Source organism: Caretta caretta, chromosome 3 (genome assembly GCF_965140235.1).
Source record: "Caretta caretta isolate rCarCar2 chromosome 3, rCarCar1.hap1, whole genome shotgun sequence".
NCBI lineage: Eukaryota > Metazoa > Chordata > Testudines > Cheloniidae > Caretta > Caretta caretta.
Window position 1 is genome coordinate 206,584,506 of NC_134208.1, and position 26,802 is coordinate 206,611,307.

Here is a 26,802-nt window from a genome sequence, read left to right on the forward strand (position 1 = left end):
GAACCACTGGGAACTGGACTGAGGCCAAAATCACTTTACAGAAGATTCCAGAGAGCTGAGGTTTAAATCCTTACATTTTTTGTTTAGTCATAAAAACTTTCCAAGATAGTCATTGTGAACAAGTATTGATGTCTGATGTTATTGCCTTTTAATTTAATAGTCTTTCCCCCTTCTGATTGTTTCATATCCATTTCTATATTAGTTTTAATTAGATATTAGGTGTATAAACACTAAAGCTGATGTGCAGACAAGTATTCCAAATTAAAGCAGAAGCAGCCTTTTCTATTTGGAACTAAAAAGGTTTTATGCTTTCAAACTATTTGTGGAGAAGGGAGTTACTTTCTTTTGTTTTAAACAAACACTAGGTGTCACTCTAAAACAGTAGCAAATACCACCAAAATATACTAGAAAAAGTAAAAAAAAAATGTAAATCCCCTTCCTAAATATGTTTATTGATTCTTAAACTCAGTTAGCCCTCAGCACCTGTATTGAGGATGTTTTAATCCTAACTAATTAACTACTTACCTAATTAGAAGAAAATATTGGGAAAACCTTGGCTCCTGCTGAAATAGGATTACATATGGTAAACTAAACAACCAATTAATTTCATCTCCTATGGCTTGAGGTATGAATGTTTAATTTATCGGCATTTACACTGTTTTCTCTGTCCTATATTCACATTGAGGTATCCTTTCGTCTATGAGTTAAGAGCTCCTTCCAAAGGACCATTCTCCTTTGTGTGTTACTTTACGAACTGTGTAACAGAGATAATGAGTGATAAACTTACGAGTAAAATGGGTTGTCATCTTATTTCCAACAGATGACCATTATAGAGCAGGTCACTCCTAGTTTTATGGAAATATCTTATCTGTGGATTTCCTCTTCCTCATGTTGTTGATAACTATACAATACATATTCCTGAACGGTAAACATCTCAGTAAGTCTTATCCACCAATATCCTTTGATTTCTATTAGCTTTCAAAATTTTTGGTTCTCTTTCAAGCCTTTAAAGCCTTGTTTCAGTAAAGTACATAAGCGCATGTTTAAAATTAAGTAAATGTAAGGCTTTTAATGCATTTTATTCAGCAAAACACAACCATGAGATTTAAACACATGCATAAGCAATTTGCTGAATCGGGACCTAATTCTGTTATGTTCATAAAAGTTACTGTGCAATATTTTTCTATTTTATGCAGTATTTTGTCCTAAGTATTTTTTTTTTTTTTTTTAGTATTTGTCACCCATACAGTGCCTTGCATTTTTAAAATTAATGTAGAAAACATGAAATACTAACATACACTAGCTGGGTGGGTATTAGCTCTGTTTCTTGAGTGGAAAAATAGACACAATTACTTTTCCAAGACCACAGAGTAAATTAATATAGATTCGAGATTAAAACTCAGGGAGCAACTACCTTCTGATGCCTTGCTCAGTCCACAGTGCCTTCCTCTTACTCTTCGGGGGTGGGGGGAGGGAATTATTTTTCTGCTGTTGCCACTGAAGAGCTAAAATAGCTATACAATACCTAACATGACTCTGTTCTGCCTCATATATAAACTTAATAGCTAAATTCCTACTGCAGATTCTTTTATTAGTGTTAGCATAAATAGCGGAAAAGGTAGCTTGATTTTCAGATTACAGGTTGAAAATGAAGTGTTGCAAGTTAGGAAAAAACACCACAAAATTCTGGAATATACAAGTCAAAATATAAGAGACTGAAAATTCCAGATTGCCCAAACTCTCATTTCATAATTTTTTTTCAGATTACAGACACACATTAAGATGATCAAGTGTTTTTGTAATTGTTTATAATCCTAGTTTATTGGCAATTAAAATATAGATGCATGTAAGACAAAAGATGGAGTGTTTCACTGATCCTTGCTCTGTAAGAAGGAAGATCAGTGTGCAGGAGTTAAGAACAACCTTAATTAAATTTAATTTTAAATTTTTGTATTGAAGAGTCTTTTCTTCCTGGTTCTAGAAAATAATCCCCATTACTAATGCCATTTTGAGTATAAAGTCAGCACTGGAGAAGTAGTTCCCAGCTGAAGACAAAAATTCACTTCTGGACTAACATCAAAGAAAGACACTGCAGTCTCAAAATTGCTTTTTTAGCAATACTAACACGGAAATCAATTACAGCTGCTATATGCTCAGCACTTTTGAAAATCTGGCCACCTCTTTAGGTAGCTACAAATGGATTTAGAAACCTAATTTTAGATAGTCATTGCTATCTGGGACTTCATGGGCAGATTAGGATTATACTGTGTGATATGGCTTCTGGAGTACACTAAGAGCACTTTCACTTTCTGCTCATACAGTTGAGACTCATCCACTCCAGTAGCAACGTTTCCTCCCATCCAAATGCACTTAAGCAGCCGTTCTAATCAATTAAAATTATCCTTTAAATAATCTTATCCATTACAGTTCCATTCCTCTTAATTTTTGCTTAAACTAGGATGGTCTTAATTTAATTATTTGGCTAATCTCTCTGCCACGCCCAGTGCAAAAGGCAGGGACCACAGACTAAGTGCTGATTGCGGGTTTGCGGTTATGCGAAGAACAAGGTTCTCCATTGGTTGTAAGCAAAACAGATCTAGACATACCAACAGTTCAGCCCTGCATTTAACACAGTCACACACCCAGATATCTCTCAACCTCTTGTATTTTTTTTTTGTATCAAGATCAAGTATTGCCATCAAAATGGCTGCCCCAATTTAAAAAAAAATGAGTACAGGCTAAATAGCTCTTATTACCAGTCTAGTAAATTTAAACATTTCTTGAGGTTTCATATTGACATGGAAGAGGACGACTCCATCTGTTGTTGTCAGGACACACATCCCCGCTATTAGTGCCTTGAGTTATACATTTTTAAGCATTCACATTACCCCTCAGAAACAGCCAACATGTAATAGAATTTACTTTGCTTAAGCAAGCCTTCCCTCCTATCCCATGACTACTTGCTTTGCTTAAGAGCCTCTGTCACAGGATAGGAGAGAAAGTCCTCTCCTGGATCAGTAACTGGTTAAAAGATAGGAAACAAAGAGTAGCAATAAACGGTCAGTTTCAGAATGGAGAGAGGTAAATAGCAACGTCACCCAAGAATCTGCACTGGGGCAAGCCCTGTTCAACATATTCATAAATTATCTGAACAAAGGGGTAAACAGTGAGGTGGCAAAATTTGCAGATGATATAAAATTACTCAAGAGAGTGAAGTCCAAAGCAGATTGCAAAGAGCTACAAAGGGATCTCACAAAACTGGGAAACAGGGTAACAAAATGGCAGATGAAATTCAGTGTTGACAAATACAGAATAATGCATATTGGAAATAATTCCAAATATACATACAAAATGATGGGGTCTAAATTAGCTGTTACCACTCAAGAAAAAGATCTTGGAGTCATTGTGGATAGTTCTCTGAAAACATCCACTCAGTGCGCAGCAGAAGTCAAAAAAACTAAATGTTACGAACCATTAGAAAACGGGTAGATAATAAGACAGAAAATATCAGTAATACCACTAAATAAAGTCATGGTATGCCCACACCTTAAATACTGCGTGCCGTTCTGGTTGCCACATCTCAAAAAAGATGCATTAGAATTGGAAAAGATACAGAGAAGGGCAACAAAAATGATTAGGGGGATGGAACAGCTTGCCTATGAGGAGACATTAAAAAGACTGAGACAGTTCAGCTTGGATAAAAGACGATTAAGGGGGGATACGATAGAAGTCTCTAAAATCATGAATGATATGGAGAAAGTGAATAAGGAAGTGTTATTTACTCCTTCACATAACATAAAAACCAGGGGGCACCTGATGAAATTAATAAGCAGCAGGTTTAAAACAAACAGAAGGAAGTAGTACTTCACACAACGCATATTCAACCTGTGGAACTCTTTGCCAGGGGATGTTATGAAGGCCAGAAGTATAACCGCATTCAAAAAAGAATTAGATAACCTAATGAAGGATAGATCCATCAACAGTTATTGGCCAAGATGGTCAGGGATGCAACTCCATGGCCTGGGTGTCCTTAAACTTCTGTCAGAAGCTGCAAGTGAATGACAAGGGATGGATCACTTGATAATTGCTCTGTTCATGCCCTAGGAAGCATCCAGCATTGGCCACTGTTGGAAAACACGATACTGGGATAGACGGACCATTGGCTGACCCAGTATGGCTTATGTTCTTAATTTAAATACTGGATAAAAGTGAAGTCTTCTGCTTCCTACATAGACAAAAGGAGTTTTTCCCACCAGTGTAGTTAATCCATCTCTCACTGCTGCCTGCAAGGCTGAATCCTGACCCTACTTCTTTGTCTTCAAGCATTCTGCAATCTGCCACTGTCAGTCCTCTCAATTCTTCTCAGATTCATTTCCTTGTATTTTTGCTCGGTCTTCTCAGGGAGTCCCAGAGAAGGAAGCACCTTTTCTCCTTTTAGTTTTCACACACTGAAAATCTTGCTGTGATAGGTAAAATGAGTTTACCTGGAAAATCCCATTTACATTTTTGTTCTCTTTGCCTTAATTCTTCTGTTGCTTTCCTGACTCAAACTTTCAGTGAAGTCTTCAAATACTTTGATTTAATGACCTCAGAAACAAAAGTTCTTTTTGCTCTTACATCTCCTATGAGTCACAGGATTCTCTCAGCTGTTAGTAGTGCATCTTAATAATTACAACTCTAGAACAACTTCCAGTTTTTGGGGGGAGAGAGAAACCGGTCTCAGAGCTCCATCAATAACTATTTCTGCTTTAAATTCAGTGCATCTTAAAGCTCTGCACCAGCAGAGGAGGTTTTCTTTATTCCAAAATTTTCAGAAACTCTTTATTCTCATATTATTTCTTCACTAAGTCAAGACATTTCTTGCCGTCTCTTTTCGAGCTGCTTGATCAAAGGCGTGAAGATTCAGGACTGCATCAGTAGCTTCTCCAACTCCATGTTGCACAGTGTGCCCACCCTCTAATCTAGCTGGACAATTTTAAATATTTTTCAGGGCTGGGAGTTTAGTTTTAATACTGTTTGGATAGCTTTAGCTCCAAGGGAAATAATTGCATATCAGTTTAACTGCTGGAAGTCTGTGCACGTTTTTCCACTTTTAACTTTCACTCAAAGCTGCAGATCTTCAGAGGGTGGCAGGCTAGCACCCTGTTAAATACTTAAGAAGTGGAGGGACCATCTTTTAGGTTATGAGAACTGGGGGAGGTTGTTAATGGAAGCAGATTCTGTAGCCGCTAACTCAAAATTCAAGTTCAAACAGTCATCCTCAGTGGGTCCACCTGACTGGCTCAGGATCTACAATTGTTAAAATTTACACCTAGTCTATACTTAAAAGTTAGGTTGACATAGCTACGGCACTCCCAGGTGTGAAAATATTCACACCCCGGAGCACCGTAATTATGCCAACCTAACCCCTGGGATAGACATGGGTAGGCCAACAGAAAACCACCTTCCATTCCCATCGGAGGCATCTACACTATGTTACCACAGTGGCACAGCTGCACTGCTGTAGCTGAGCCATTGTAGTGCCTGCATTCACGAACATGGGTCTGAATTACAAACAGGATTTCTGAATAAGGTATATATAGCTAACCATAGTTCCAGCAAAAAATAAATCCAGGCAGGTCAAACAGCTGGTAGACATTTCTTGGTCAGAAGTGGAGATTGATTTGATTTTTAATTCCAGAACAAAGTGGGGTCATCCCAATTTCTCCTGTGACAACCTACATTCAAATGAAGTTATGGGCTTCCCATGATTTTGTAAAAAATTCAGCATGTGCATTGGAGTACTCTATACTGGTATATTTAGCCTCTTTTCACTTCCTTGAAGTGAATATGCAGTGTGTATGTTGTCTCTCCACCAGAAGTCCAGGAAAAAGGTGAACTTAGTAGAGTTATTTGAGAATGTTTTTAATCCACGCTAGCTGCAGGATCTTATTCATATCCCAGGAATTGAGAAGAAGAATAATTCACATCTCAAAGCTATTGTTTCATGCTGTTTACAGTCAGTCGTTAAAACTGATTTTTTGCATGCCAAAGTAATTTGCACCCAACCAAAGCCTCAAAACTTCTTCCTCCCTCATTGGTCTCCATGGATCTTGATAGCCTTAACACATTCTTCCGTTATGTGTTTGTACCATAATGGGGTTCTGGGCCATGATTGGAGCTCCTAAGTGCTACTGTGATACAAACAATAAATATATCGTAGACCAGACATCCTTATCAAATTCACACAAGCACTTTCAAATGAATATCAAGCATCCCATTTCCCCCCCTCCTTCAGCAATATAGTTCCCCTTACATGATTTTTCCTCACTTGCCTTCACTCCCTTAAGCTGTGTTAAATGTGTTAAAAAAAAAAGATGTATTAAATGACATGTTAAAATACAAATTGCCTTGTCTACCCTAGGGACAATCCCAGCATGCTAGTTTTTTGTTTCTGGACATAATTACAACTATTTAAAAAAATTACTTTTTAGTTAAAAGAAAAAAATATCTGATCCCTGTGTGAATTCCAAATGATATCTGTTTTCTTCAGCTGAGAAGATATATATTTAAAATGTTTAAACTCGTTAGCACTGTAGAATCAATATAAACTCCCAACAAGTGTACTCCGTTCTTTGGTGGTTTGCACATAGTCATTAAATCTGTTAGCTAAGTTCCAAACACAGAGTCTCTATTTCAGAAGGTGATGTGCAAGACTGACAGACACGTTGGCTTTTACATCTCAGCTTGAGTTTGCACGACTGTTTGAAAACCATCCCTTTTTTCTGTGAAGTGCAAAACTTAGATCCAGTTGTTATTGATGTTTTGTCTGCACTGGAGAACTGAACTGTTTGTAATTAGTCATTTTCTGAACCAATTGAGAGAGACAAACAATTCAGTCCATTGACATTAGGCATGCTGATCAGTTATCTTTCTCCTAGGCACCCACATTGGCATTGCCTTAAACCGTTTCATTTCAAATGCCTTTTGAGAACTTATCTTCACCTCAGAGGGGTGTCAGGATCCAGTTATTTGTTAGATCTTTCTCTAGGCACCTTCCCCAGGCCCTGTGAGGGATAGAAATGGGGAGTGGGACCGTCTTGGACCTCTCCCCACCCCTACTTCTCTAAGGGAAATGACATACCTCTGCCAATGGCCCCACCAGCCAATGAACCACAGCTGGTTTGCTAGCTAAGGATCAAAATAGGGGGGCACTAGTGAAGATAAAGGGACATATCTAAGGGATAGAAAATGCAGTGTGGTGGTCAATAAGCATTAATCAGGGAAAGCCCTCATCTTTCTCTGCAACATTGCTCTTATCAGGTACATCAGAATTGTTTCACCAACTGAGGACATGAGCAGGAGGAACTTGTAGAGGTTGAGGGCATTTCTGGAGGGGAAATGGGGAAGATGACGTGGGTGGCAGAGAGGAGACTCTTTGGTGGTGAACCAACGGTGGTTTGCCAACTGAGGCAGCTATGGAAAGACAGCTCCTCCGTCCACACTGACACAAACATTTGAGGCAGGAATAACAAAATCAGTGGTTTGTTAACCCACAGAAACAGTGTGTGTGAAATGTTCCTTAGAACTGAATCACTTGTATGTGGATGTTTACACCTTTCAGTTGAGTAAAGGGAAACAAATATTACTGAGCATGTAAGTTTTTCTACTATATACAAGGCCAGAGACATGTGGGAGCTTTAGAAATGTGTAGCAATATTTTTTGTTTTCAAATACAAACCTAAGAGTAAGACTGCACACAGATTTGTGTTAAAAAATTCCACTAGCTAGGCTGAAGGGCGCCTTTAGCTCAAGTCTATGTTTTAACTTGCCTTTTTGCTTTTCATTTTCTTCCCTCTGTGAAAGTTCTAAGAAGTTCTAAGAGCATGTCACTCTAACACTGGACATCATAAGCTATGAAGAATCTTTGGGTATCTGAAATCATAGAATGATGCACTCGCAGAACTTTAGTGAAGCAGGAACTGAACGGTGAATTATGGAGTAATGCATGCTTGGAGGGAAATGGAGAAAGAAATTTTAAAATGCACAGTAAGACTTATTCTGCTGCTGAATACTTTCCTAAAGCCTAGTGGAAACATTCAGCAGTCAAGTCTGTGCTCCCCATAATTTTCATTTCAGCTTCCATTTCATCAATATGGGCAGGAAAACATTTGTTAGTGGGTCAACAAGACAGAAACATACACAGGAAACATGATTCAAATTGAAGGGGTAACTTAGAAAGTTATTCCAATTTGTTTTTAGCTATTTCATCTCTAATTATAAATCATATCTTGCTACCAGCAAGCAAACCCTCAACCCCTTAATGTGCTGAAGCATTCTTATTCACACTTTGAAAAATGAGAAGTTTTGATTGGCAGGTTAAATTTAATTTTTCTCCTGGTCTGACGTAGCTACTGCAACATAAGGGGTGTTCAGTGCTTTGAAAAAGCATAGATGAAAAGAGTACGTAGGGAATTCTTAACTGAAGAAAGTTAAAGGATTTATAATATCTTTAGAAATAATGTATCACTTTTATACCATAAATGTCATCTCATTCAAGGCACTGGCAGAGGCAACACTATTAGACATAGTGCCCCCAACACCACAAATTAACATACAGAATATTTATCTCCAGATTGTGTGTTTTATATTTCTACAATATTTATGGTCTATAATAATTTAAATGTGATTTTTAGTGATATTTTTCATTAGCATTCATCAGAAAGCCTAAAAGGCTGAAGTCAAGCGATTTTAAAAATTCCTTTATTCTGATTGGAAGAAACGGACTAATACAATATATAATAGTGATTAAAGGCCAGAGGAGTCTACAACTAGGCTCCATATAATGTTGCAAGATGAAATAGCTTTTATTTTCATTTTGAATTTCTTAGGTCTGGATATTACTCAAGCTCATGGATATTCATGTATCATAATACAGAGTTTATTTCTGCAAATTTATTTAAAAAAAGAAGTATTACTAAATACAGGGCCTGAATCTTATATGGTCACTGACACTTGCGCAAAATGGGAATAAAACAATACCACCATTTTGATTTGTGCATATTAAATTTACTCTGTACAGGTGTAAATGATTATGCAAGGAATGAAGTAGTGAAGAATAATATTTGTAGGTCTCACTGTGGAGTAAACAGTGTAATAAGATAACTTACTTCAAAAAGAAACAGAATGGAGTCCAGCTCCTCCCTTTGTGATTTATTCCCTGCAATACAGAAAACAGTATTTCATATCAAAATAACGTGGTTTGTTGTTCTATAATCGCAAGAAAACCTAAAAAGGAACAGAATGATTTTTTTATTTAAGTGAACTGAAAGGCTTTGAGCCACAACAGAAAGGTATATCCCCATATTGCAGTATATTAGCAGTTAATCAATATATAACACCTAAGGCCCCAATCCTGCAAACTCATATCTTCTTAACTTAAATCACATGCATAGTTCCACCGAAGAACCTTCATGTTAACTGAAGTCAAAGGAACTATTCATATGATTAAAATTGAGCACAAGCGTATTTACAGGATCTGGGACTTAATTATTACGCAACAATATATATAAACATTTGGTGTATATACAATGCTTAATTTTTGTGCCAAGGCATAATCTATATTAAATTTATCATTAGAGTCTTTAAATAGCTTTCAGTTAATAAAGAGAATATATTTAAACATATATTTTTTAAAATGTGTTTTTTAAATAAGCCATTTGAAGACTAGTTAATCCTTTCCTTCCCTGAAAAGGCTTTGTCTACACACAAGTTGTACTAACTTAAATTGGTTTTTAAATGGATTTAGTTAAATCAGTGCAAATTCAAAAACCTATCTGAACACACTTGTCAGTTTAAAACCAGTTATATTAGATTAGCTGGTGCTTGTAAATTTACCAACGCAAACAAAACAGATTTAAGTCAACTTAAAACTGGCTCATAAGTGTCCACACAGCATTTTTCACGGATTTAACTAAATTGCTTTAAAAATCTCAACTTTAGTTGATGTGGTGCAACTTTGTGTGCAAACCACACCTATGCTATAAACAGTAGCAAACTGCCATTTCCACTTGTGCCGTAGAAGTTGAAAAACTGCCACCAATTTTCTGAATGTTCCAGCTGCACTTCAAGTGTTCAGGGTCCTGCTGAACCTCCTGCGCCGTATGCATACAATACACACACAGAGCTAGAGCTCCAAGCAAGACAAGCAAAAACAATGTCATCCATCAAAATATCTTTTGGCTTATAGAAAGACCCACTGTGATGGGAGCCAGGAGACCATAAGGCCTAGTCTCACCTCTTCTACCAACTAGTGTTAATCATTTTCTGTTAATTTCACACCCCTGTTGGGCAAGGACTCATTTCCCTTGTTTGAAGCAGACAAATATCATGTGAGAGCTGGAGAACTTCTGTTCAAATCCCTTCTCCTCATTAGAGGGAGAAATTGAATCAACTTCTCCTACATCCCAGGTAACTACCTTAAAACACTGGTTTTAAGGACATAAAGATTATGAAGGAGGTCTCTGCTGCCTCTGGCTCCTCCTCCTCCCTCCCAATCCCCAGTCATTTTCCATGGTATTAGGTGCTGAAGCCATCTTACTCGAGGAGAGGGTTCATGGCTGTGGATCTCAAGCAGAGATAGGAATCTCCCTGCAGCCCAGACTTCAGCACCAAACTCTGTTGATGGGACTTACGACACCTTCCTTGTTGGCATTTCCCATTAGGTAGCTTAGGCAGTTCCCCACCTAGCAGGCTGGCTTTTTTGGATCCCATTCTTAGGTGCCTATCTCCTCCAATTCATTGTACAGGGAGTCTAGCTGCCCAATTCAGACTTTGTGGATCCCATTTTTGTTCAGTGATTTTCTAGGCATCTAAAAGTTAGGAATTGCAACATTTAAGTCTCTTTGTGGATTTGAGCTGAAAAGTTATGGGGGGTTTTGAAAACTCCTTGTCAGCAATCGGTATCATATGAAGCGTATTTTAGAAATAATGTTAGGGCATATTGCAAATATATTTTCTTCATTCTTTACAGATCTTATTTTCCACCTTTAATTCATAGTTTCAAAAAAACCTCTGATTTGTAGATATGGGTAGAATTGTTCATTGCTAAGTGGAAAGTCAACCACATAATGATCAATGGATTTTAAATTAGTAGTAGTTAAACCAGCAATATCCCCATACCTACAAGTGTTTTTGAAATGCTTTGTTCTAGGTCATGATTTTTGCATGTACCTATAACAGCTTCTATTGATCGTTCTAGCAGCTTTCCTTTGTTTAAGATTTATAAATCCAAATTCTTAGGAAAAAAAATCAGAAGTTGAAGGGAATGCTCAAGAGTTACTATAACAAGTTACTTTTTCTGGCTTGAGTTTACAAAATGAAGCTTAAGTACCTGAAAACTTAAAATGTAAACAGTATTGATGCTAAGGGTACATAAAATATTATAATGTATGGAACTATGAAAGGATTATGAATACAGCAAGGTATGGAAGAAATACCAATTAGAGTGTGTGTTTATTGGAATGCTTTTAAAACTGATTAAGAACACCTGCAGGTTTATGGAAAAAATCCTGGCAAAACTGTAGGACAGGACAGATTACCTTTTTGTTTCAAGCTATTTTCCAGTGTTACGAAATTTTCATAGAAGATAAAATAAATTTGAGAATAGTTGATCTCAAAAAATTGCTTCAGGTCACTTCCTTCGACAATATCTGAAAAATTAAGAAAAAGTACAAGACAAGACAATGTAACTTACAAACACCAGAAATATGAAGCCAGTATTTTCCCCAAACAAAAGTTACCATGAAAAAAATCTACTATTAACGTAGCAATAACAGAACTGTCACATTATTTTCTATAAAATATTTAACATTACATTTATACTGCACTACTAATGTTCAAAAGTGGATATTTAAAGTCTCTTTCCATTTCCCTTTATGAAAGGGAGCTGAAGAAAAATTAGTATTTTCAAGAAAACAGTTCCCAATACTTCAAGCACAAGTTTTGTCCTATCACTTACAAATAAAAACAAACAACAATGGGGGGGCCCAGACACTCATACTTATACATGCATTTGCAATAAACAAACACAGAGAGCCAGCAAGCTGTCTAACTGGCCACCTACATGTGCAAAAAGAATTGCAAGTAAAACTGCAGTGATTGCTCCATGTATAGTTATGAAAACCTAGAAGAGGCTACCAGAATTAATTTGGTGCACCAGATTTCTAAGAAGAACGTGCAGACCTCTATTAATAACATTTGCTAGTCAAATTCTGTCGCAAAACCAGCATGGAAGCTCACCGATATAAAATTACATTACATTATGGAGGTGCCTGGTAGTGACTCTACTGTTAAGGTTGTACTCTGAAATGGGCTTAGAATGGATCATAAATGCCTGTTTTTCTCTAGACATAGGATGGCCAATCTGTGCAAAATTGCACAGTGGGTTAGTTTGTATATCCTTTGAATTTTCTGTGCCATCTTTATTTGGTTTCTCATCATAATTTGTTGTTGCTGGGAAGAATGAACTTGGACACTGGCTGACACTTTTCTTGGTAGTCCTACTGATCTTTTATGAACAATAGCAACACTAAACCTGATACAGAGGAGCACTGTGAGGCGACCTGGTGCATCTGGTAGTTTTCTTTAAAATTATATATATATGGATGTTTCTGACTGAGATCAAATTTTGAGCACACCATAATATCAGCAAGATCACATTTTACAACAGTAAAATTAGTTTACTATATTTTTGCAGAATCAATGTTTATAATTGTTTCAAAAGCAACATTATAATCAAATATGTTTAGCAAGTCAAAGCATACAGTACATTCACAATAGTTAAAAAAAAATCTAAATTTATTATCCTAGTAAGTGGTCTGATTTTCAGAAATACAGAGCACCCAGATCGCCTATTAAGTCAACATGTACTCAACACCTCAAAGTCATACAGTTAAGTAAGTGGTTCATATTTGAAAATGTTGGCTTCAGTCTCTTTGGGCGTCTGCTTTCTCACCTGTAAAATGGAAAGAATATTCCCTTACCCCACCAGGGAATTAATGCTTGTTTAGCATTATATAAACATTAGGGTCCCACCCGCCCCGCAACAGCGTAGAGAAACAGACCAAGCATCCCTCTGTGTATCATAGCTCTGCCAGCTTCCACAAATGATCTTTTAACTGAACAATTCTTCTGTGACACAAACATGTCTATACTGCATTAGGTCGCCATGAACCTAACAGAAAACTGATATCACCATAAAAGTCTGTTACTCTTTATCATTGATTTACACAGAACTACCACTTATCTATATAAGATTCCAGGATTGCTGACCTATGTGTCACTCTAAGGTAGGGGTAATCAACAGGCAGACTGCAAGCCAAATCCAGACTGCCAGATGCTTTTGAAGCGACCCCAAAATCTTTTTATTTACTTATCACTGTTAATTTTTTTTATTTTCTTCTCTGCAGTCCGTACCTTGACTAAGCCTTTACCAAGAAATTTGGACCTTGACAAAAAATTAATTCATTGCCCCTGCTCTAAGGCCTAGCAGGTCTGTCGAGTCAACATGAAGTGACGAAAACCGCTACAAGTATGGTTGAGTGCTCATTTTGTTCAGAATTTCACCAGGTTCAATCATCACTGGAATATGCATTCTTTTAGCATCCAGTTTTTAAGTTCTCAGCCATTTTGACTTTATGAACTATACCTGTGCCATATACTGCTATAGTAAGGGCTTGTCTACACTGGCAATTTACAGTGCTGCAACTTTCTTGCTCAGGGGTATGAAAAAACACCCCCCTGAGCGCAGCAAGTTTCAGTGCTGTAAAGCGCCAGTGTAGACAGTGCACCAGTGTTGGGAGCCGCACTCCCAGCAGTGGGTGCTATGCCCCTCAAGGAGATGAGTTTTTTTAGAGGACTGGGAGAGCTCTGTCCCAGCACTGCGCTGCAACCACACAAGGCAAGTTAAAGCGCTGCCACGGCAGCACTTTAGTGTTGCCAGTGTAGACTAGCTCGAAGGCATGTAACTAAGCCACGTCAAGAGTCCTAGACCACTAGTTCTCAACCAGAGGTCCATGGCTCTCTGGGGGTCTGCGAGCCAGTTTCAAGGGTTCCGCCAAAATAAACTGAGCTTCAGCCCTGAGTGCCGCACCACCTCCATCCATTGACTCACTTCAGTAGGCCACCCAGCCTCTCTGGGCGGGGGGAGGGAGGGAGCGCGACCAAAATGACCAGTGTAACTGCAGAAGAGAGATCTCCCCCTGCCTTCAGAAGGGGTTACCTCTCAGCCACTGACTCCATAAGCAGGCAGCAGCTAGCCAAGATACAACACGGCTCTGACCTGCTACATCAGCACTTCAGGGAGCACAGCCAACTGGAATTCAAAAATCGGGGGAAGCACGTGACCACACATGACCCACCCCACCCCCATGCATCACCTCCAGTTGGAGGTCTGCAGGTTTGCCTATTTAAGTTTAGGGGGGCCCTGGGTATAAAGGTTGAGAACCTTTGAGAAGTAACTCCACCAGTCACCACCCCTACTCTACAGCTAATTTACATGCAGCAGTTTCATTGCTTGTGTAAAGGGGAATGCACAAATGGTGGATTACTTGGTTCAACTGCCATAGTTCTTCAAAACCAATCACACAACCAGCACACACAAGAACCCCAAACACAGATAGTGCCTCATTTTCCACCAGCACAAATCAACACAAAATCTACCAGCACATCACACACTCACTCACCAGGACAATACACTTTATACACGTTTATTTAAGCAATTATATAGCTCAATATATATTTGTTCAACTTCTTCATCTTTTACTTTTTTTATTATGTTAGAAAATGGTGAATGACATTTATTTACTAGATAATTTTTACTTGTGCTTCAAGTTGCTTCTTAATGGAAACTGGAATCCAGTTAGAAAGCTAAAAAAGCATTAAGATTATTTAACTAGAACAAACAAAGCTACCTTAAAGGGCTGCATACATAAACAAATAAGTTTATCAAAATATTTTTGTATTTAAAACTTATTTTATTAAACACAGGAACTACCGCCTGTAGTTAGTGAATTGCCATATTGCTTCTGATCACTATGGGTGGAATTTTTCAACAGCACCTCAAGATTCAGATTGTTGAATATCTCACTAGGCATCGATTTGCACCCTTAGGTGCCTAAATACTTTTGAAAATCTGATCCCATGTCCTCTAAGTTTTTAGAATTAGCTCTCATCCTCTCCCAACTGGTTTTAGTTTATAAACTGGAAGAAAAGCTTGCCTGCTATTTTAACTCCCAAACGGTTTGTCAACTTTGAATGAATTAGTTCAAATGAAGAAAATACTCTCTCTGATGTGCTCACTAAGATGAAATCAAAAGCAATTAAGGCAGTGGTTCTCAAACTTTTGTACTGGTGACCCCTTTCACATAGCAAGCATCTAATTGAGACACCCCCCCTCCCCCACTTATAAATATATTAAAAAGTGTTTTTAATTTAACACCATTATAAATGCTGGAAGCAAAGCAGGATTTGGGGTGGAGGCTGATAGCTTGCAACCCTCCATGTAATAACCTCGCCACCCCCTCAGGTAACCCCTGAATTAAGGCAAACCCATTCTGCGCAACAGAAACTGGAAGTATAGTACTTCTATTTGGAAAAATGTAATTACTAGCATTTGCTGCATTGTAAAGATTGAAAATAGTAGTATACTTAATGCAGTACATGACATTGTGACATATTTATAAAGTTTGAGATGTTTCACTCCGATTCTGTATGTAATTCAAAAAAAGCAGCAGCACTCTTTAACTCATTAAAATTTGAGGAATTGCTGATGCAGTATCTTGTCTATTTATGTTAATGGATTATAAAGCAGGCCTTAACATAGGTAGACATAATTTCAAAATTAATTTTAAACAAATTAAAAAAAAAGAAAAATATATTTAATTTTTTTTTAAAACAAGTTTTTTATTTAATCAGTTTTTATCCACTCTGGTCATGGTAGGCCAAACCCAACGAGTCTATCTAACAATGCACTGGGAATAACAGCACGGTAGATAATGCATGTTCTGTTGTCCCACGTTTCTCTCTATTGTGGTGCTATTTCTCAAGGGGCCATTCCTTCTTTTAATCAAAGTTATAGAGACTAATTGGAAAACGACAGCTCCACAACACTGTACAATTTCAGAATGTAAAATAATAGTTTTTGTTGACTTGCTATTTATACATTTTGAAGGGCCAAGCTTTGTTTGTTTTGTTTTTTTAAGTCTGTACTATGAAAGTGATCTACCCATGGAAAGTGTTTTGTGCCAATTGTTTCCTACAAATACGGGTCTTGAATTTGCAAACTAAATGTTTTACTCCTCTCTCTGAATGCCTTCTGTTAAATACAACAGCTAGTAGAAAACAAGGCTTCTATTTACAGGATTTTGCATGAAAGAGATGAGATCATTTAAAAAAAACAAACACCACTTTCCCTTCTATTCATGGGGGAGTGAAGGGTGGAATGCCTAATCAAAAAATAAACTCATTAACAACGGGGTAGATAACTACTAACAAAATTACTGTTATTCTGAGATAAGCATACGTTTTTATAGCTACATCCTTTTCCTTCCAAGCTATTTTGTTCCTAAAATTCTCTTGCAGAGCACAGAGAAACAATTTGCAACTTTGAATGACAAAAGGTCAAAAGGGCACCCAACAGCAACACTCTCTTTTTACTGCACCAGTGGCAGCTAGTTCCAGTATAATTAAGGTTCTGCTGAAATTCTGCACACAAGTTGTCAGTTCTGGTGCAAATGATCAATTGATGTAAACAAAATTCTGAACACTCGTGTGTGTAAGATCACTGGATTTCCTTATTCTGTTGTACCCAATGAAAAATCATGTCTGTCCTCCTCCATACTGTGCACCCTCACAACAATGAGAGGAATACAGAAACATATTCTACCAGCATAGATGGAATCTTACACTGGTGAATGGAGCTCTCTCAGATGGAGAGAAGAGCAAAAAGCAAGTGAGCCAAATACATAAGGCTCGTCTGGTGGCAGAACTTCTGACCTCAATCTTGCATTTCTGTGCCAACATGAGTTGGAAGCTCCAGAGACGCAGGGGCTTCCATTTCTTGCTAGTGAAACTTTCCAAGCCAAATGAAGCAGCAGTATCAATGGTATTTTTTAAACTTTTCAGACTTCTTCCTCCCCCTCAGTTTCTGTGGTTCTTCCCACTTTCCTGCTCAATTTGGTCTACTATTCATTTAACACCCTGGTTGTTTTTTTTTTTAAGTAGTAGTACCTATGGTTATCACGGATTGAGCCTTTTTCATTTCTGGGTGTCTAAGATGAATAGAGACTGCTTCTCAATGAAACTGATTATGAAGAGTTGTTGAGAAGACCCAAAACAGACACATAATATCACTATCATGGCCACATTTCAATTAAGGTATCAGACATAGCACCTGAAGGATCAAGCTCAATGTTCTCTTCCTCAATTTCTATACTGAATGAAGCTTTCATTATCTTATTTGATCTTTAAGACTACAAAGCAATCAGTAGATTTTCTGCACTTTTTTTTTTAAGCTGAGCACCAACCTTCTTGTTGCTTAACTTTTGACAATCCCCTCACATTAGAATTATTTTCATCACTTCAATCCATTCAATTCCTTGACTATCACTCCCTTCAATTTTAAAGCATTAGTAGATTAACTGACTTTTCATATCTAAACACTAAATACCATTTGTATTATTGATCAGTAGCTTTCAGATTTACTACAATTAGAATGAGAAACAGCCACCTACTGCATTCAACCATTTGAAGACTAAAATAAAAGACAAGATTGCAAGCTTTATACAGAACCATGCTATTAGACACCCTGCCCATCTTCTAGACATGTCTACTTTCTAGCTTTGTTTGTTAAAAGTTCGTAATTCCAATTCTTCTCCAACAAATAAAGGCTGCTGATGATTCTATCTACTGGCCAAACTCCTCTCTAATCACCAGTGATTCAACTCATTGCCCTTCCCCCCTCCCAGTATTTCAAACAATTCTGAAACTTTTTCATTATTTCCTAACACATAAGAAACTCAATGTTCTCATTACTGAAACTGCAGAGATTAACTGTGTAGTCTGGTGGTTAGGGTACCCACTGGGATCCAATCCCCCTGTCCCAATCACTTTATTTATCCATAGTGGAACAACTTCAACAAGTGTAGTTTCCTGAGACTCAACAGAATATCCGACAGCTCAGTGGTCAGAGCACACACATGAGAGGTGGGAGACCCCTGTGCAAATCCTCTTTCCCCGCTTCTGGCAGAGAGGGGGAAATTGAACCTGGGTCTCCCAAATCCTAGGTGAATGCTCTAGACACTGGGCTAAAAGTTATAAAGGTAGCCCCACCACCACTACTTCCTTATCCAGTGGCCAGAGTGTAAATGGGGCCTGAACTGGTAAGCAGCCTCTCAGCACACCCACTGAACGGGAGCCTGGACATGAGTTAGTTATTTGTATGCCTATTTGCCCCCGATTTGTGGATCACTCTGGGGCTCAAGCAGGAGATAGGCACCCAGATGCCTAGTGTGGAGCACAAGCGCACATGCTCAGAGGCAGACACATAGGTATCTAGGGAACTTTTACATTGAAATCTGATGCCATCTCTACACTTACAAGATTACAGTGGCACAGCTGTACTGATCCAGCTTGATCGCTTGTGTAGCCACATTACACCAATGGGATATCTCTCAGGAAGCAGGTAGGAGAGCTAGAGGAGGTGGATAGGCCGAGGAGCATCCATGCACATGAGGAATTCATTGACAGTATTCATATGGAGACTTCCAAGGCTGAGGATACTATCCAGCTAGAGAGGACTGCTGTCATGCCACCGGGGGAGGATAATAAGGCTCTGTCACAGGGAGGACGATGGCTGCTGGTTACTTCTGGCAGCAGGCAGTGCTCCACCTCTGCTCCCAACCAACCCACCATGCTGATGGAGAACCGTTATGCTGCCCTGGCAATGAGTGATGAGTAATCACCCCCAAAGGTTAAAGAGGAGAAGCCACGTACCCCCAAGGCTGGGAGGATCACAGCCACCACTCCCAGGAGAAAACGAAGAGCAGTGGTGATTGTGTGGAGACTCTCTTCTGAGGGGGACGGAGACAGCCATCTGTCGCCCTGACATGGCATCCCGGGCAGTATGCTGCCTGCCAGGGGCCCGTATTCAAGATGTTATGGAAGGACTGTCGAGGTTCATCTGGCCCTCTGACTATTACCCCATGCTACTCATCCATGTGGGCACTAATGATATTGCAAGGTATGACCCTCAGCAGGTCAGAAGTGACTACAGGGCTCTGGGAGTAAGGGTGAGGGAGCTGGGAACACAGGTGGTGTTCTGTTTAGTCCTTCCAATCAAGAGTAGGGGCCTCGGCAGAGACAGATGCATCCTGGAGGTGGACGCCTGGCTGCGAGGATGGTGTTGCTGTGAGGGCTTCAGCTTCTTTGACCACGGGATGCTGTTCCAGCAAGAAGGACTGCTAAACAGAAACGGGGTCCACCTATCGAGGAAGGGGAACAGCATACCTGGCTACAGAATGGATAACCTAGTGAGGAGGGCTTTAAACTAGGTTCCACGAGGGCAGGTGACCAAAGCCAACAGATAAGATTTAACTTGATAAGTTTATGGAGGAGATGGTATGATGGGATAATATGATTTTGGCAATTAATTGATCTTTAAATAGTCAGTGTCAATAGGCCCAATGGCCTGTGATGGGATGTTAGATGGGGTGGGATCTAAGTTACTATAGAAAATTCTTTCCTGGGTAGCTGGCTGGTGAATCTTGCCCATATGCTCAGGGTTTAGCTGATCGCCATATTTGGGGTCGGGAAGGAATTTTTCTCCAGGGCAGATTGGAAGAGGCCCTGGAAGTTTTTCGCCTTCCTCTGTAGCATGGGGCACGGGTCACTTGCTGGAGGATTCTCTGCATCGTGAAGCCTTTAAACCATGATTTGAGGACTTCAATAGCTCAGACATAGGTGAGAGGTTTATTGCAAGAGTGGGTGGGTGAGATTCTGTAGCCTGCGTTGTGCAGGAGGTCAGACTAGATGATCATAATGGTCCCTTCTGACCTTAATATCTATGAATCTATAAGTCAGAAACCTGGAAGAAGGGTCGGAATCTGGTGGAGCATGGCTGTTATAGCAGAAATAAGGAAGAAACGAGACAGAACTGGGAGGGAGGGGGAAATCAAATCAGTATCTTAGATGTCTATATACTAATGCGAGAAGTATGGGGAATAAGCAGGAAGAACTCAAAATGCTAGTAAATAAACACAACTATGATATCACGGAGACTTGGTGGGATAATACGCATGACTAGAATATTGGTACAGAAGGATACAGCTTGCTCAGGAAGGACAGGCAGGGGAAAAAGGGAGGAGGTATTGCCTTATATATTAAAAATATACACTTGGACTGAGGTTGAGATAGAAATAAGAGACAGACTTGTTGAAAGTCTCTGGGTAAGGATAAAAGGGGTAAAAAACAAGGGTGATGTCACGGTAGGGGTCTACTACAGGGCACCTAACGAGGAAGAGGAGGTGGATGAAGCTTTTTTTAAACAACTAACAAAATCATCCAAAGCACATGACTTGGTGGGGATGGGGGATGACAACTGCCCAGACATCTGTTGGGAAAACACCACAGCAGAGCACAGATAATCCAAGAAGTTTTTGGAATGTATTGGAGACATTTTTTTATTTCAGAAGGTGGAGAAAACTACTAGCGGGGCTGTTCTAGTTTTGATTTTGACAAATAGGGAGGAACTGGCTGAGAATTTGAAAGTGGAAGGCAATTTGGGTTAAAGTGATCATGAAATGGTAGAATTCACGATTCTAAAGAATGGTAGGAGGGAGAACAGCACAATAAAGACAATGGATTTCAAGTTTCAGAGTAACAGCCGTGTCAGTCTGTATTCGCAAAAAGAAAAGGAGTACTTGTGGCACCTTAGAGACTAACCAATTTATTTGAGCATAAGCTTTCGTGAGCTACAGCTCACTTCATCGGATGCATACTGTGGAAAGTGTAGAAGATCTTTTTATATACGCAACAAAGCATGAAAAAATACCTCCTCCCACCCCACTCTCCTGCTGGTAATAGCTTATCTAAAGTGATCACTCTCCTTACAATGTGTATCAGATCATACACATTGTAAGGAGAGTGATCACTTTAGATAAGCTATTACCAGCAGGAGAGTGGGGTGGGAGGAGGTATTTTTTCATGCTTTGTGCGTATATAAAAAGATCTTCTACACTTTCCACAGTATGCATCCGATGAAGTGAGCTGTAGCTCACGAAAGCTTATGCTCAAATAAATTGGTTAGTCTCTAAGGTGCCATAAATACTCCTTTTCTTTTTAATGGATTTCAAGAAGGCAGACTTTAGCAAACTTGGGAATAACAGGTTAAATCCCATGGAAAGCATGTTTAAAGGAAAAAAAACTGAAGACAGCTGGCAGTTTTTCAAAGAGACATTATTAAGGGCACAAGAGCAAGCTATCCCAATGTGTAGGAAAGATAGGAAGTATGGAAAGACACACCCTGGCTTAACCAGGAGATGTTCAATGATCTAAAACTCAAAAAAAAAAAAGAGTCCTACAAAAAGTGGAAACTCGGTCAAATTACAAAGGATGAACATAAACAAATAATACAAGTATGTAGGGACAAAATTAGAAAAGCCAAGGCACAAAACGAGATCGAACTAGGGACATACAAGGAAACAAGAAACCATTCTACAAATACATTAGAAGCAAGAGGAAGACCAAGGACAGAGTAGGCCCATTACTCAATGAAGGGGGAAAGACAATGTGGAAATGGCAGAGGTGCTTAAGGACTTCTTTGTTTCGGTTTTCACCAGGAAGGCTGTTGGCGATTGGATGTCTAACATAGTGAATGCCAGTGAAAATGAGATAGGGTCAGAGTCTAAAATAGGGAAAGAACAAGACAAAAATTACTTAGGCAAGTTAGATGTCTTCAAATCACATAGGCCTAATGAAATGCATCCTAGAATACTCAAGGAGCTGATTTAGGAGATATCTGAGCCATTAGCAATTATCTTTAAAAAGTCATGGAAGATGGGAGACATTCCAGAAGACTGGAAAAGGGCAAATATAGTGACCATCTATAAAAAGAGAAATAAGAACAACCTGGGGAATTACAGACCAGTCAGCTTAACTTCTGTAAGCAGAAAGATAATGGAGCAAATAATTAAGCAATTAATTTGCAAACACCTAGAAGATAATGAGGTGATAAATAACAGTCAGCATGGATTTATCAAGCACAAATCATGTCACACCAACCGGATAGCTTTCTTTGACAGGGTAACAAGCCTTGTGGATGGGCTGCGGGGGGGGGGGGGGGGGGGAGGGAGGAAGTGGTAGATGTGGTCTATCTTGACTTTAGTAAAGCTTTTGATACAGTCTTGCATGACCTCATAAACAAACTAGGGAAATACAACCTAGATGGAGCTACTATAAAATGGGTGCACAACTGGTTGGAAAACTGTTCCCAGAGAGTAGTTGTTAGTGGTTCACAGTCATGCTGGAAGGACATAACGGGTGGGGTCCCGCAGGGATCAGTTCTGGGTCCGGTTCTGTTAAATATCTTCATCAATGATTTAGATAATGGCATAGAGAGTACACTTATAAAGTTTGCGAACGATACCAAGCTGGGAGGGATTGCAAGTGCTTTGGAGGATAGGATTAAAATTCAAAATGATCTGGACAAACTGGAGAAATGGTCTGAAGTAAACAGGATGAAATTCAATAAGGACAAATGCAAAGTACTCCACTCAGGAAGGAACAATCATATGCACACATGCAAAATGGGAAATGACTGCCTAGGAAGGAGTACTGCAGAAAGGGATCTGGGGGTCATAATGGATGACAAGCTAAATATGAGTCAACAGTGTAACACTGTTGCAAAAAAAAAAAAAGAAAACATCATTCTGGGATGTATTAGCAGGAGTATTGTAAGCAAGACACGAGAAGTAATTCTTCTGCTCTACTCCGCCCTGATGAGGCCTCAACTGGAGTATTGTGTCCAGTTCTGGACGCCACATTTCAGGAAAGATGTGGACAAACTGGAGAAAGTCCAGAGAAGAGCAATAAAAATGATTAAAAGTCTAGAAAATATGACCTACGAGGGAAGATTGAAAAAAATGGGTTTGTTTAGTCTTGAGACGAGAAGACTGAGAAGGGGACATGATAAGTTTTCAAATACATAAAAGGTTGTTACAAGGAGGAGGGAGAAAAATTGTTCCTCTTAACCTCTGAGGATAGGACAAGAAGCAATGGGCTTAAATTGCAGCAAGGGTGGTTTAGGTTGGACTTTGGGAAAAAGTTCCTAACTGTCAGGGTGGTTAAGCACTGGAATAAATTGCCTAGTGAGGTTGTGGAATCTCCATCATTGGAGATTTTTAAGAGCAGGTTGGACAAACACCTTTCAGGGATGGTCTAGATAATACTTAGTCCTGCAGGACTATACTAAGATAATACTAAGTCCTTGATTGCAGGAGACTGGAATAGAGGACCTCTTGAGGTCCCTTCCAGTTCTATGACATCATAAAACCAACTCAATGAATAGCACTAGCTATGTTGGAGAGTACCTCCTGCCGACACAGTGCTGTGCATACGAGCACTTATGCTGGCAAAATTTATGTCTCTCGGGGCAGGAGGGGTTCACACCCCTGAGCAACAAAAATTTTGCTGACATAAGCACTAGTGAAAACATACCCATCGGCTCGGAATGAGTTTAGTTGCCCACAAGGGTTCGGCAGGAATTTTGTGGATCAGAGTGGAGCCTAAACCTGGGTCTTATGCACCTAAATCTGAGCCTGAGGCACCTAAGTCTGGAGTTTAGGTGTTTTAGTACCTTTGATGATCAGGGCTTAAGTGACTTGCCAAAGGTTACACAGAAGTTTAAGACAGTGCTGAGAACAGACTGCTGACCTCTGAGTTGACAGAACTACATCTTAGCAACAAACTGCCACTTTTTAATACAAATGGGCTTGAGTTTCTGTACTGCCGCCAAACATAAAATAGGGATAATAATTCTTACTCACCTTTGTAAAGTACTTAACGATCTACAAATAAAAAAAAAAATACTAGCTAACTGGAAATCATTATCATTAGCCACATTTTTCAGATAGTTTAACCAAGGGACAGAAGTACATTGATTTGCCAAGGAGGCTTTAGCTGTGCAAAAAAACCTATGTGCGTTCTAGTTTTGGGTCTGACAGTTTGCTGACTTAACCAACATTGGAAATGAAATTAGACTGTGCTGCACATGCATGTTTTGATAATTTAGCTACCTAAGGAGTATATCTTGTCAGGTGTGTATCAAATGAGACTGGTTCCTTCAAAGCCTTTTTCACCTCTCTTAGTTTAATCTGGTGATCTACCCCATCCCACTTTGTTATATTTCCTATTGTGTAGATAAATGAAAACACTAAAAACAAAAGTAAATGTTTAAAATAAAACAGACGTGAAATTCCAAAACCTTTACAAAGACCAAAAAAAAAAAAAAAACCAAACCACCAACTTTGTTTCAAACAACAATTAAGGCTGTTAAATAACAATGTAGTTTCTTATCACATTATTTACAAAAATCAAACAGTAGAAATGAAAAATTAAGGACATTTACTCACAACAACCTTCACTCTGATCTAAAAATACTATTCTTTCACCAGTAAACTCACACAAAACCCTTTTGAAAAGAAAACCAACAGAATTTTATATTTGAGATTAATGACACATGTTGACCTGCTTCTAATGCAGGCTCACATATATACATCATTTTACTAATCACTAACAATTATCATCTTAACATTAAAACAACAGTCAAATTTACTCCCACAACACAACAATTATAAGTACTTTAAAAAAAATTCAAATGTCATTTGATAAATATTAGCTAATAATAATTTCCATTTAAGACTATCCCTTGAAAGAAAACTCTACTGAAATAAAGATAGCAAAAAATCTTCAAATAAACCAGCAAACCATGGGTTCGTGTTAGGGTTGTGCTGTGATGAAATTTCTTTATATGGATGAAAATGCGTTCATCTAGGCAGTATATGGGTTTTTTTTAATTCTTAACTATTAATTTCTTTACTTTATATGCTTGAATTTTGTGATTGATAGTGTAGTTTACTCTTAGGCCTGGTCTACACTGGGGGGGATCGATCTAAGATACGCAACTTCAGCTACGAGAATAGCGTAGCTGAAGTCAACATGTCTTAGATCAACTTAGAATCACTTACTTCGCGTCCTCGCGGCATGGGATCAACGGCTGCCGCTTCCCCATCAACTCCACTTCCGCCTCTTGCCACGGTGGAGTTCCGGAGTCGACGGCAGAGCGATCGGGGATCAATTTATCGCGTCTACACTAGACGCGGTAAATCGATCCCGGATAGATCGATCGCTACCAGCCGATCCAGCAGGTAGTGTAGACACGGCCTTAGCAACACTCACTCTTTTTAAAATTACATAAGCTTTTATTTTCTATTAAATTTCTAGCCTAAGAATAGTTTGTTAAGTTATTTAGGTGGATATAAAGAGTAACCAGTCCCCCTGTAATAACGTCACCAACTTACTGTATGAACCAAGATGCATGTTTTAATGTTCTTGGCTGAGTGAGAATGAAATGTAATCAAAGAATGACTAAGCAAAGAAACAAAATGTTTACACAAATTTGGTTACTTTGGTTTGTGTTTTATTTTTAATATTTCCAACTAACTATATACTGATAAACAGAACACGTTCAGAATGTACAGAAAGTCACAAGACTGTATTTGGGCAAAAATTTTTATTTCAGAGAACTAAATTCATCAGGAAATAATTAATGGACTGTAAACGTTTCTTCTACATTGCCTTTTATCAAGGACATCTTCATAGCATAGACTGATTCCATACAACTGATATGACACAACAAGAAATTAACCCTGCAAGGGCTGTTTTGGATTTTATTATTTTAAATGACTGGGAACAAAAACATGGGGTTTGTTCTCCAAAGTGGATTGATTTAAATCATGATTTAAGTCAGCAAGCAGGAAACCTCCATTTAAATAATTGATTTTGATCTTGTTCTGTATTTGTATTTTTAGTTCTTTTCCTAAAGAATGTTGATTTTCATTGATTGGTATAACCATTAAAACACGTTCATACGCAACTACATATAACCTTTACTTTAAATTCAGTACTTTTTTGCTAACCAAAACGATACACTAAATCTATAAACATTTATTTAATCATCTACACAGCTGAATACACATTTTTTCAGATTCTTAGTTTTTACATTTTTATTATGTTAGAAAATGGTGAATGACATTTATCTACAAGATTATTAATTTTTTTACTCATGATTTGTGTCAAGCTAGATTTGGAAAGGAAATTGGAATACAACTAAAAATGCACAAAACAGCATTTTAAAATTAGTTCTTTATTAGTTAAATAAAAGTACCTTAAAGTACTGGGTACATATATAAAATAAGTTTATCAAAACATATTTTGCACTTAAAGCTAATTGATTTATTAAACAATTAAATATTATCTATAGTGAACTGAACTAATTGCTTCAAGATTTTAGAACGAGTAGATCTCGTCCTCTCAGACCTCTTCAATATTCATAGCTTGAAAGACGAAAAAAGTTTTTCTACTTTTTCGACTCCCAACTGGTGTCTCAACTTTGAATAAGCTAGCTACTGAACTAAACTAGTTCAATGAACTGAAATGAAGAAAATATTCTCTCTGTACCTGCAGAACAGACTACTGCTGTCAAAACCT

General features: G+C 38.5%; 1 protein-coding gene across 5 annotated transcripts in view; it reads right to left on the minus strand.

Annotated features, from left to right (window-relative positions):
• The window catches only part of RALGAPA2 (Ral GTPase activating protein catalytic subunit alpha 2), a 303,204-nt gene that overhangs the window by 274,306 nt on the left and 2,096 nt on the right, over positions 1-26,802 (minus strand). For all 5 annotated transcript variants that reach the window (XR_007355571.2, XM_048842432.2, XM_048842433.2 and 2 more), the window contains exons 2-3: positions 11,580-11,690; positions 9,150-9,199 (exon numbers count right to left, since the gene is read on the minus strand). Coding sequence is in view for 4 of the 5 variants with exons in the window: in XM_048842432.2 (XP_048698389.2) it covers positions 9,150-9,199; positions 11,580-11,690 (161 nt within the window). In the remaining variant the exon portion in view is untranslated. The remainder of the gene's footprint in view (positions 1-9,149; positions 9,200-11,579; positions 11,691-26,802) is intronic.